Source organism: Lissotriton helveticus, chromosome 10, assembly GCF_964261635.1.
Source record: "Lissotriton helveticus chromosome 10, aLisHel1.1, whole genome shotgun sequence".
Taxonomy (NCBI): Eukaryota; Metazoa; Chordata; class Amphibia; order Caudata; family Salamandridae; genus Lissotriton; species Lissotriton helveticus.
Genome location: NC_136071.1, coordinates 200,466,574 through 200,480,410, shown reverse-complemented (window position 1 = coordinate 200,480,410; position 13,837 = coordinate 200,466,574). Strand labels below are relative to the sequence as shown.

At 41.4% G+C, this 13,837-nt stretch overlaps 1 protein-coding gene across 1 annotated transcript in view; it reads left to right on the top strand.

The window, feature by feature from the left end:
- The window catches only part of CDR2 (cerebellar degeneration related protein 2), a 133,646-nt gene that overhangs the window by 14,860 nt on the left and 104,949 nt on the right, over positions 1-13,837 (top strand). Inside the window, exon 2 of the mRNA XM_078665129.1 lies at positions 4,318-4,430. Within this exon, the coding sequence (XP_078521255.1) occupies positions 4,318-4,430 (113 nt within the window). The remainder of the gene's footprint in view (positions 1-4,317; positions 4,431-13,837) is intronic.

Genomic DNA, 13,837 nt, shown 5'->3' with positions numbered 1-13,837 from the left:
GAAGACAAAAACAAACGTTGGCAATAACTTCGGCCTTAACTTTATATCTTATTTTCACCTGCAACTTTTAATTGAAAGCTATTGAGCTGGACATTAAATACTTATGAACATAATGGGAGTTTGAATAATCAAAGCATGCCTCACCCAACCCCCTGCCCCCACCCCACTCTGCCCACCAGATTTGCAAAAGGCACTCTGGTCATTTCAACTCTGTGGTTTTGGCAACAGGCACATTCAGTTTAATAAGTTCTAGGATGCCAGTTACTTGTTTCTGTGCACGTAACTGGAGAGTAGCATCCATCCTACTTTCTAAGAGTCTTGCTCGGTCGTGTAAGATGCTCATATTCACACTGCCAGATTACTACAAGACACTGCTCTTATGTTGATGCAGGTCTTGGTCTTATTTATGTTGATATTATCTTGACTTAGCTGACAGAAGAGTTACATGTCCTAAGAAATGTATGCATCATATAATTTGGTATTAAGAGGCCCAGTGTGACCTGTGACCAGAAATGTCTTGGCTGTGAATAACTCCATCACATTCGGAGAGTGTCACCCTCACCCCGACGGTCAATTCAGGTTCATTTATTTTAGTCTTGCTGTTGTGTAATACCATTGACATATAAGTTTGTACAGAATTCCATAACCATATATGGATTCTGTCTTTTGCTATACCTTTTCTCTGGTCCTTCACTTGGTCCTCTTAACTAGATACATTTCTCACTATTTATTGTTTCCCTCTGTCTAGCAGGAGTAAGTATTTTTACATTTCTTACAGACAATTGAAGTCTGATTCAGGGAGCATTCGCATCCATGTCTGTTAAGCTTCTGGATGCCCATCTAAATGCATTACCCGGTCTCCTATTTAGCGAATCTCATGCTTTCCCTGACTAACACCTTCCAGGAAGACATTGATATTGACTGGGTTAACAACAACGGCAGATCTTTTAAATCCCTGGAACCTTTCTTTGAGTTATGCAGTCTCCATCCACATTCCAAATGTTCACCCTCCACGGATAAAAAGCCTTTACCTCATCATTGCCAGCCCATTGCATGTTGAATGCTCACTATTGGTGGAAATCAATTAGTTCAACCACCTCCCAATTCCATTCCAACTCTGTATCCCTCAGTCATAAGCTCCAGCACGAAAAGTCTGAAAGTGCCCAGTTAAAAACCCATCGTATGCAGCTGTTGAAGAGCACCTCATGCTCCAATGTTTGCTCTGCACACCAAACAGCAGAAACATGCTTAACACAACAAGCAGAGCTGATACTGTTCTCACTCAAATTCAAAAGTTTTGATCCTGAACTTTGTAAGGAATGTTGAAGGAAAATCTGTTTAACAAGCGCCAACAAGCAAGTTGACAAAGCAGTATGGGTTTAATGCATTAAGAAAGCTGGAGAAATCTGCCATATCTAAAAGACACTGGAATCTGATGTCCCAAGTACAACTTAAAAAAAAAAAACGCCCCATCTGTACCCTAAAACCGCAACAGAAAAGGTTGCAAGTTCTTCATTTGCGTAAGCAGCAAACAAGATAACATCAGCAGATGTAGCATGAGGTACGTATGGACCTCACTTCGCATAAATGACAGGGAGTTTCTGTTCTTCGAATTTAAATGACATTAAAGATACATTTGTCTAACTGCACAGCACGTGCATTATATCTTGGTCAATGCTGATTGGGCCAAGCTTATCTGACCCTTTGCATGTGGTTTCTTTCGCCAAGCCATCTAGCCGTTTTAATGTGAAGTGTGGTTTTCAGCAGGAGCGGGCATGTGTGTCCTCCTATCCTGATGCAGGATGCACATCTAGTGTTCCATCCTGTGTTCGTGCTTAATCAAGAGGTATTTGTATGCTTGCAGCACATCTAGAAAGGAAACCGTCTCTAATGTTGTTGGCGCACCTCTGCTCGTCTTTCTAGCAGATGGGATGTTGATGACCTATTTCTGTAACATCTGTGCTAGTCACTGATTTTCTGTCCGGGGTCCTGAGTCTGCAGGAAGATATGATCTAATTTTTGTGCAGCAGGTCAACAAGCTAACCACAAGACATTTCCTCACCTTTAACATGCAATGTCACCTTTGTATTTATGCTGAACACATTGTTTTTCATCACATCGCTGCTGTGCACTGGTCTATCACTTATAGGGGCCTAAAACTATCTCTGTCCTTTAAGTCTGCATGGGGATCTCCGGCTTTAGATCTGTGTGGCTCTTTAAATAATGCATCTCATTCTTTCCTGTATCATTCCCCCCTCTAGTTGATTTTTCAACTGCCTTTCCTAACCTCCCGTCTTCTAGGGAGATTACCTCGTACTCACTACTCTGTATCCGGAACTAATGTTAAGATTCTTTTTTCGATCCTGATACTTCACTGCCCATGATACCTCATCTATATAGAATCTCAAAAGCAGTTAACTTCCACCTGCAGCCCCCAAAGAAAATGAAACCTGTTAGGACACCTTCAAATTCGGACATACTGCAGACTCACTGATAATATTGAGTCTGGACTTTGGCAATACACTCCTGTTGGGTGTCCCACAAGTCCTCCCTCAGTCCATTAAAACCCACCTTCTATGCCACTGCATAACATGTTTCCTCATTGAAACAGTACAGTCAACCATTCCGTCTCCGTTCCCCAGTCCTCTCTGTAGATTACATTGCCTTACTGCTGAGGCAAGAGCTATGTTCAAACTGGGAAGTATTACACTGCCCTACACCTTAAAAGACTCTCTTATCTCAAGCCCCTACCCAAACTCTTGTAGCAAAAATGGTTTATAAAGTAAGACTATCTCAAAAGACTTTGATTTAGAACCTCCCTTCCTTAACACCATTTTTTTCAGGGACAGCCACCACCTCCTGAAACTCTCTTCCAGGCAACCTCAAATAATTGAAACCCAGCTTGTTGCCCCCTCTGTCAACAGACTCTCCTATTCAGACTTTCCAACATGTACCCTTTTTCTATTGTACCAGCAGGTTTATTCTGCTGGTTTGTCTTATATTCTTAAATTAATGATTTCTTTGATGTTGCATGTCATAGCTTTTAATTTGTACAGATTGTACAGAATGTGAAGAGGTTGTAATGGACTGAACCAGTATATGGCATGGAACATTGCTGGGTATGTCCCACATCAAGAAAAAAAAAAATTCAAGCCAATGAGAACAGGGGTGTCTTAAGCAGCCCTGCAGATCATAAAGTAGAATTGCTTATGCCAGAATCTAAGGTTGTGCCAGCCTTTAAGACCTGACGATATTCACAGATTTGCGTTGCTATAATTTTAAATATTTTTGTTAACAGACGGCTGCCTGTTGCTAAGGAAAGGTAAAGAGCTAATATGTATTTTGCTCAAAGAAACCCTTATCGATAGATGCTACCAAATTTAAGCCTGAGTCTCCCACTTCAGATGTTTTTTTGTTCCAAAGAAGCATTTCAACCCCCAGTATACAAAAATAGCCTCCTTTAAAATACTATTGCTCAGTAGTGGTAGAGTACATTCAGTGGATTGTCTCCTTTGTAAACCGTGGAAGAAGGTAAAACTTGGAGGGAGGGGGTCATTTGTATTAAGAGGAGTAGCTCAGTTCTATGATCAAAGTGTCTGGCCTGCTATCCAATGTGCTGTAATCATAGCACTAAAATAAAAGTACTGCATGATGCATAGCCCCAACTACTGTGAGTGATGATTCGGTATTACCAGGCTTCTATTTTCAGTGCAGAATAATATGGAGTCTGCATCTGACTTGAGTAAATGTGTGACAGAAAGAGCAAAGCATACAAAAATTGCAAATGAATAAGTGCAGCAGTCTCGCAGTTGAGTGTTGGGGTGAAAAGCTCCAGGGATCTACCAAACTGACATGTCACCAGACCAAGCAGCTTCCATCTTCCGGTCAGCAGTGAGGCTCTGATCGTCTAGTCTACCATCCCACCACGCTGCCTTTTTGTACTTTTGGAAATGAGAAGAAAGAACAATAATTCCCACAGATTTGGTCACAGCATTTCCTGTGCTTGCCTTATTAGGGAAGCATGGGGCGCAAACTCGGTGTTAGTGTGTCTGCTAACTTTCCCATGTAGAATAGGTGGTGGAGCTTCAAATATGGCACTAGCCTGGCCTCCTCCTCTTGCTTGGTATTAAACCAGAAGAGTGACTCATGTAACAAGTGGAACTTCCTTTAAAAGAAAATATTTGTTAACAAATAGTGCTGCAGTCTATTATCACTGTTTGTATCATGATTTACTTTATTTCGTTGCTGTGTTTTATCGATGGTTGTAGGAGAATAGTCATGCATCATATCCTCAGTAGTACAACTTTCTTGCTTCAGATCTCCAGCTTGCTGCTGAGCTTGGGAAGACGTTGTTGGATCGGAACACTGAATTGGAAGAATCTCTTCAGCAGATGTTCAGTACTAACCAGGAACAGCTTCAGGAAATTGAGGTACAGCAAAATGTCTGTGTAGACTACCTGTCACTTGAGTTTTGTTTGTTTCGTTTTTGACTGTTACTTTGTTCTGCTCTCTCAATTTGGGCTACGACCGTCAGTGACTGTAGTAGTATGTGGCATGCAATTCAGGGCTGAAAGCTAGCTTCCAGTCTTGCCTCGGTCAACCTTCTCAACAAAGATTCAGGTCTCGATCTACCATGTTCTGTTGCATTGCTGACTTCTTGAAGGAGTGGACCTCTGCCTGGCTATTTAATAATAATCTCAGACTGATGATCTCAAATGCTGGATACAAATTGTAATCTCGAATGAGATTTATCATTAAGAAATCCATGTAATATTAACCCTAGTTACCGCAGCCACATAGCCATTTTTGAATGATGTACTTTTTTAGTGCATGCAATTAAATGGACAATTTGGTGACGAAATACACCACACTTGTCTCTGGGAACAACAGGTAATACACTTTGACATTGAAAGAGATGGTGTGAAAGATTGTGTAACCTTAAGTTTACACACTTGCCCTGGACGCCACACTCCAGCTGTCTGTTTTGATTTCTTTAGTGGGCAGCCTCATCCCCACAGCTGCATGTATAGTTTAGGTGCATAGGCAACATCTAAAAAACTTGGTCTTTGAGTGATCGGGCTCGAAGCAGTGGCAATATTTTATAGATTGATGGCTGGTCACTAGTTGCTGCTGCTTTGCTGCCTGTGGGCACTTGGCTTTCCTAAGATCTCAGTTGTTGTACCTGATAGGCGTACGCCAGAATCTTTGAAGAGGCTCAGAGTCCTGGCTGCACAGTAACTAAAAAGGAAGGACCACTGACCTGAGAAATTAACATATTTCTAAGCAGTCCTGTGCCTTAGAACAGTCTGATAAGACGATGAGTCATAAAAGTACATTCGTGCCTGGCTTGGCTTGTAATGATATCAGAAGCGTTGCTGACGTGTCATTCTGAACAGATTGTTAGCTATTTAAATCAAAACAGGCTTTTCTCTAATTCCATTTCTCAACTGTCCACATTAACTACAATTTCTCGTGTGTGGTCATGCTGATTTTCTTCCCACTTGAAAAACAGTAAGAGAAGCCCGGTGTGCATTGCCTAGATACCTATAAATATCTAATCTGGCTGAATACCGTTGTAGATCGGTTCTCATTTGGGGGCCAACAATAGACTAATGATCAAATAGCTAGCTGAAAATTTGGATTTGGAAGGGATTCCACTCCGATTGCTCCGCTATCTCACGATTTGTGAAAAACATGGTCCATGGGTGTCATTTAGGAGCGTGAGAAGAGCAGTACATCAGACCACACGTAACCAGTTTGAAGAGACCTAGAAAAAAACGATTCTTTCCAGTGTTTCTAATACAGACAAATAGACAACGGGTAGGTGTAGGTAGGTAGGTAGGTAAGCCATACTTAAGCAGTGAATGATGGCGGTGGCGATGATGATTGTGGTTCTGAACGTGCTCTTGCCAGTATAGCTTTACACTGCTGTAAGTTGCACTTATTTTCATATCGAGTCAAGGTTATTCTTTTTATTGTGTTCCAAAGAATGAAATGCTCAGTTGATTCACTTGGATGCAGCCTTTTACTTGTGATGTTTTTTTAAAATCTTGATATGTTAGTTTATTAATTGTGACGTTTGTTTTGTTGTGTAACTTATGGATGTTTGTCACATCCGAATAAAGTCATTGAACTGAACTGAACTGAAAGAAATGCTCAGTTGATTCACATGGGTGCAGCCCTTCACCTGGGAGTGGCACAGAGGTTTCTGAATTATTAGCATTAATTTGCTGGTAAGTCTACTCGTCCACAGGTATAAAAGCATGTCTATTGGTGCCTCCTGTAGCTTAGTTTGTTTCAGAAATCTTTCTCCAGTTTTTTAGTCATTGTTATTAGTTTTTAGATTTCAACAATTTAGATCTTGTGTACAAAATTCCCATGTTGATGTCAGCAGTGACAGTACGAGGCATATGACCACAGGATCCCTAAACATGCCCCTTGTAACTATATTTGGTACAGAGGCTTATACCAAAGTGTGTATACATATGTATATGTGTGTATATATATGTATGTGTATGTATATATGTATATATATATATATATATATATATATATATATATATATACATATACATATACATATACATATACATATACACTACGCTGAGCGAGCTTTATTCGTTTATAGCAGTGTAACACATCATTCTTTTTCAACAGTATGCAGTCTATTTCCAGCAATGGTTTGTTTACTGACGAATTTACAGTGGCACCTCATCATCCTTATTGGCCTTGAAAGGCTAGCCATTAGTTTGCCCCATTTTTTGGCTATTGGATACTTTCTCAAACCCCTGTTTTGTTCCCTGTGTAGTGTCATACCTTCACTTAAGACCACCCTTAAACCACTCTCCCTACGTTTGCACCATCTGTCCAGCAACAGGGCCTTCCTACGTAGAGTACCAGCTCTTGCCAAAAGCAGGTTTACTTTTAGGCATTTTGATACTGCAATACTTGTTTTTCAGCATTGAAATAATCCCAGTAAACATTACTGAGCGCTAAGAATGTCAGAATGATTTGTTATCTTTGAGGGCTCTCCAGTGACTCTTCTCCAGAACTTCCTAAAACTAGGGCATTCCCACATCCTGTCTACGAATGCCGCTTCACATCTCAAACCATCATAGACTGCCCCAGATATATTTTTACAATCTTATATGTGGTTATATATAGTACCTATGAATGAAGTTGAAGTAGACCTATTTGAATGTACTATTGCAGGATGCGTTATGTTGGTCATTTGGGGCCCTCTGCAATTCTTTTAGTTACATACCTCTTAAGCTTGTGTTTTTTTCGTATATCCAGTAAAGTTAGTGTGTTTATTTAAAATCATACAAGTTACATAAACACAAATGTCACAATAAGAACACTGTAATAAAAACCCTTAAAAATTCACGTTCCCTATGTGGTAACTTATTTTGCAGATGTGATTAAAAAGTTGTGCTGTATGAACCTGCTGCTTTGCACACACAGCACGCGCTGTGATTCTGATGACAATTATTCATGCGCACCTTGTGCCGGTGGGTTTGCCCACATAGTGCGCACTGCTTATATCCAAAGGACGTCAAGTGAACCGACCAAATGAGTACAACATCATTAAAGCAGGTTCTGAAATTAAGTATCCAACATTAGTTGTACATCTGGCCATATGCTCTAATATTTTGGGTGTCTGAAGACACGTCGAACTTTCGTATTTCAAATGTGATCTAATTGTGATGCATCGGGGGATTGGATTGTTTGAACTTATAAAGAATATCTGTTTCAAGTTGATAGAAAGTTCTATTCAATATCAGCTAGAACTTCCGTAAACCATCAGTCAAAATGTAGTCTTATCATAGTTAGGGCATTTGCTGTCTGTCTGTGCAGTTACAACCTTTCATCTACTTGTATAGTCGTACAAGCATATCAGTGGTGTTACTGATGTCACTGGTATTGTAAACATTAGTGTACAAATTGTTTGGCATCTGAGATGTCTCGAATTCATGGTTCATCCGCTAAAGTTAGATCTGTTTTTACACTCTTTTTGTTTGGGCAAAACTCTTCAAAGCTTGTCAGTGTACAATATTCATATGGTAGAGAGAGACTTCACTGTATTACTACATCTGTTACATACAAAATGAAGGCCATATGTTATGAACGTTTTTTGCAAAGAAATTTCTTTACTGATCCACTGCAGCGCGTAACTCTTTCCCACCTTGTTCTCCTTGAAGGAAGAGGAAGTGGCCTCATTGTGAAACAAAGCTTTTAGTACATAGCCTGGGAACAGGGGGGTATCTGTATCCTTGTTTATCTCAGAAAAGGGATTTAATTGATTGTTAGACAATTCCTGTTAATTCTGTAGAAAGTTACATTAAACGGTCAGCCCTTTACGTACGGTGAACATTGTGCAAAAACTCCCCAAAAAACTGGCATCAGTAGAAATATCCTTAGATTTGACAGACACTCTTTATTCTTCAAAAATTTTACTTTATCCGATAAAACGATGTAACTGATGAAAAGGCATGTTTACATCATTAAAGAAATCACACTGTATTGGGGATTTTTTTTTAATTTTGTAATAATTTAGGAATATTTGAAATGCAATAACCGTTTTTGTATTTGTGTTCTTCCCAAATTAATGCTGTTAAACCTACAGGCAGGAGACCCCACCCCCGAACTATAGAACCTATTATTTGGCTGTATTTAATACTATATAAGTAAGAATGTACTTTAATAACCCAGCAAAATGTAATTCTACCAAATTCAGTAGAATCAGCAACAGGGTTGTGATTCTAACTATGTTGCCTAGGCAAGTGTAGGGCATCCCTTCAACAGTCTAGGAGCTTCTCTACTGTGTACGGGACGTCTACGTCAGGCATAAGCGTAGACTAGGCCCAGGTGCAGTTCACTAGGTCTCTACTCATGAGGGGTATTTCATAGTTAAATTAAACAGTTTGTACTGAAGAGGATTATTTAGATAAGTCAATGGTCCCGCAGTAGTTCAGGGTTCTGCACGTGTAGCTAAGTTGTTCTTGTGTATGAAGCCCCCTTACCTGCTTAGGTTGTGCTTGTGTGACGCTACTGTGCATTCTCCAGGCTATGCTTTCTTCAGCAGCTCCATTGACACAGGACTGCAGCTACAGCTTTGCTCCTGACTCAACCCCCAGTGGTTCAGCAATACTGCAGGCATCTTCAGCAGGCACCTGTCCTGGCAGATGTGGCCTCTGGTTTGGGATCTGACCGGTGCCTATTTTGGGCAATTGTGACCTTTAGGACAGGATCAAAATGGGTGTTCGTTTAGCAGGTGCAGTCTCTGGCACGGATTGAGCATCTCATCAGCTGTGCCAGTACCGCCACTGGATTCAATTAAAGTTGTGCAGCACCATCAGGCCATTGAGGATTGCAAGGGTGCTGGCCAGCACCCATGCAACACCCTCAGACGTCTTTGTCAGGCTTGAATTCTATACGCAGTCCACTTTGTGGGGATATGATGGGAGAGACTGAGACCCCTCAGCACATGGGTCAGCTCCAGCTTTGCTTCCAAGAGCAGTCAGCATTTTTAGGTGTCCTGCACACCAGAAATACAGCTGGGTTCTCCTCCTGGACAGTCTCCTCCTGGAGGGCCAGGCACTTTCCATCCCTCTCTGAGACGGCAGGCAGCTTCTTGGCACTATGTAGACTTTCAGCTTTTCCTGAACACTTTGCAGACTTCAGATGATGTCCCATCAACGCTGGGAGTCTGTCTGTAATTCAGATAACAGCCATTGTCACACAGTAACTCTTCGGGTACCCTGTGGAGCACTCCCTTAAGGGAAGTTCAAGAAGAACTTGGGACTGGAACAAAGTGCAGTGGTGTGGGTCACACTTATATGCATGTTTTCCAGGGGAAGTAGATCCACTGTCTAAGGAGTTAGAATCGGTTTGTGTACCGATGTAATTATGTCATTTTTTGGGCTGTTCTAAAGACACCGCATTTGTGCAAGATGCTGGATCTCGCAGCAGGCAGTACAATGAAGGGCCCCGTTAATGGCTTTTATGAGGCTGCCCAAACCAGTATTTGGGGACAAGAAATGAACAGACCCTGCTTAGAAACGTTCTCATCTTGCACAGCCAAAATTACAGTCCTAGTCCTCACCCCAGCCTGTGCTCAGGAAGACCTAATTTGCAGCAGTTTGGTATAAAGGTCCTTATTGAATTTCTAAAGGTTGCCCTGTCTCAATTCTCACTTACTTCAGTGCCTGCATCCACCCTCCAGCCACAGGAATGCTGTCAATACACTTCCACTGATTGGGGAAGTTGCATCACCCTTCAACTTGTGGCATACTATACCAGCAGCCATCACAGAACGAATCTCACTGGTTCGATTGCTCACACCAGGACTTCCTCTGCCATACATGTACTACAATCTCACTGCACATACTTGCGCCTGACATGCATGTGGACTTTCCATGCAAGATTCAAGAGTTTGTATAAAAATGGAACATTACATGAGTGGGATTAGTAGACACTCCTCTCTCCCCTTAGCACAGAAAAAAGGTCTAGTCAAACTACTGACTCTCAAAAACTCCGTTTTCTGCCATGAAGGCTTTACATGATTCACTCAGGGCGTGGGCAGTAGTCCTGCACCCATTCTGAAGTCACGCTATATGCGCCACTCCAGTTCACAGAACCGGTTCTGGACCACCTATTACCAGGGACAGGCCTAGGTCTCTGTGCACACCCTAGATTCGTGAGATTCCAGGGGCAAATTAAAAAGTTGTGACATCGGTTCACATACAGTTGGATACTCGAAGCACGGAGACATACCCATTCACCATGAAAGGGACATTCTTAGCTCATGACAGTAGTCTCACCTGGTCCTCCCTCATGCTCGCTTTCCGCTATGAACAAACATTGGACAAGGCAATTGGTTTGGTCTTTGCTTTGATTGCAATGTTTTTTTGTAGAAATGGGCAATACACTTGTAATAAACGTGTAATAGTAAAATAAACAAGCATTGGAAATGCAATAGGTCTCGCAGCATTAGAGTTAGTGCATTTAGAATTGTTTATGGGTTTTTTGTTGTAAATCTTTTGCATTTTTATTTTTTTTTGCCAATGCTAAAGAATTACAAATCAAAAAAGCAATAAACAATTGTAAAAGCTGTAACTAAAAATCCTACGAGACCTATTGCACTGTGTGAGGGTGAGGTGTTGAGGGTGAGTGAGGGTGGGGATGAGTGAGGAGTTGAGGGTGAGTGAGGTGTTGAGGGTGAGTGAGGTGTTGAGGGTGAGTGAGAGTGAGAGTGAGTGAGGGTGAGGGTGAGGGAGGGTTATTGCGAGTTAGGATGAGGGGTTGAGGGTGGGTGATGGTGAGGGTGAGGTGTTGAGGGTGAGTGAGGATGAGTGAGGGTGAGTGAGGAGTTGAGGGTGAGTGAGTGAGGGTGAGTGAGGGTGAGTGAGGGTGACTGAGTGTAAGTGAGTGTAAGTGAGTGTGAGTGAGGGTGAGTGAGGGTGAGTGAGAGTGAGTGAGGGTGAGGTGTTGAGGGTGAGTTGTTGAGGTTGAGGTTTTGAAGGTGAGGTGTTGAGGGTGAGGTGTTGAGGGTGAGGTGTTGAGGGTGAGGTGTTGAGGGTGATTGAGTGTGAGTTAGTGAGGGTGAGGTGTTGAGTGTTAGTGATGGTGAGGTGTTGAGGGTGAGTGAGGGTGAGGGTGAGTGAGGGGGAGGGGGAGGCGTTGAGGATGAGTGACGTGTTTAGGGTGAAGTGTTGAGGGTGTGGGGGAGGAATTGAGGGTGAGGGAGGGTGAGTGTGGGTGAATTGTTGAGGGTGAGTGATTGAGGGTGAGGTGTTGAGGCTGATGTTTTGTGGGTGAGTGAGGGTGAGATGTTGATGGTGAGTGAAGGTGAGGTGTTGGGTGAGGCGTTGAGGGTCATTGAAGTTGAGGGTGGTTGAGTGAGGATGAGTGAGAATGAGGGTGAGTGAGGAGTTGAGGGTGAGTGAGGGTGAGGTGTTGAGGGTGAGTGAGGGTGAGTGAGTGTGTGATGTTGAGGGTGATTGAGGATGAGTGAGAGTGAGGGTGAGTGAGGATTTGAGGGTGAGGCGTTGAGGGTGAGGTGTTGCTGGTGAGTGAGGGTGAGAGTGATTGAGTGTGAGTGAGTGTCAGTGAGGGTGAGGTAGCGTCTTACTGATTGCCCGTGAAAAGCCCAATTATCTTCTTATATGTGAAAAAGAATGAAATGCGATAGGTACATTTTACAAAAAAAATTGTGAGCTTATGTGTTGTATTTATTGTTATAAAATAGCACTCGCTCGGTAGGGAGGCTACTTCAGAGCTGATAAAAACAGAATTATACATTTAATAAACTGTCATTTTTTGTCCTGTGTGTTTAAGCGTAGTTGAGACATTGACAGCACGAGTCTGAAATATAAATGAAAACAACGCAGCAGGACCCGGCGCCTTTTCATCCCTAAAAGTATTTACCATTTGAGGAAGGACAAGGCGCGAACCCGAAATGCATCGAGGGGTGTGATGTACAAGTTGCCTATCTAGAATGTGAACGATTGTCCGATAAAGTATTTCAATCAATCATGCAATAGAAGTATAGAAAATTATTTTCAGCAAAGAAAAGACAAATGCACCAGTTTACGTTGGGATGACTGAATGCCAGCCACGGATACAAGAAAATTTATCAGGGATTCCAGGCTGCAATCGCGTAGAGTGTTAGGGGGTGTGAGGGGGGGAGGATGAGTGAAGTTATTTGCGTAAGAGAGTGTGTGAGTGTGTTAGTGTGAGGGTGAGTAAGTGTGTGTGAGGCTGAAGGTGTGTGATGGTGTATGAGGGAGATGTTGTTTTAGCGTTACTGAGCGTGTGTGAAAGAGTGTGATAGTTTTGTTGTGTGAGGGTGATGTTAAGAGTGTGTGTATATGTTAATAATAATTAAGTAATGTGTTGTTTGTAACTAAAGGTGTCCCCTTTGTATTACTTCAGTCTTATGTGTATATTAGTATGTAATTTTAAATGTGTATGTATTGTACTAACTATGTGTATGTTTTGTAACATGTTTGTGTAGTCTCGTTTTTTTTTTTTTTTTAAAATGGCCGACGTATAGCGTCACGTCGACGTCTGCTATGTTTAGCGGTCTAGTTTATTTTTGAGTTGTGTGTGTTTTTTGTTTACGTATTTTTCTAGCCAATCGGAGCGCGACGTTTTTGACGTAGCGTTCCGATTTGCATACGTCAACCGTTGAATTCCCCATTGATCGAGAATGTTGGTGTGCGGAAGGCGTGTTCTTGTCCCGGTGGTGTTGCTGCGTCGTTTGACAGGTAAGAATGTATTCCTAAGTTTATTTTAATGTAATGTAATGTAGTATATATACTATGTAAAATTTAAATACTTGCTAAATTTATTTAATTCACTCGTAATATTTGTAAATGTTTGTAATGTAACATAAAGTAGTGTTTTTTATTGGCGATGTGTAATGCATATGTTTTGTTAAACTGTAATGTAATGTATTAATGTCCTTTTTTTGGTAATTTGACATACAAAAGGGGTTTGTTTCATTTCGAAGTGGTAAATGTGTTGTAATATATTGATGTAAGTTGTTTTTTTATTATTTTTTTGTGTGATGCTGAAGTAGTCGGATAATTTGTTATTGACGTACTTGAAGTATGAAATGAAACTTTGTGTCTTTGCTGACTGTAGTATTTTTAGCAATGTATGAACGACATGTACAGTGAACTAATGTATTTTTCGTTAGATTTTTGTGACTGACTCTTTCTATGTTCGTAATATGTTTTATTGTATTTGAACTAATTCCGTCTGGATAAATGCTATTGTGTTAAGCGTTTCTTTTTTTGTGTAAATCTCGACTATTGTATTCAATGCGTCC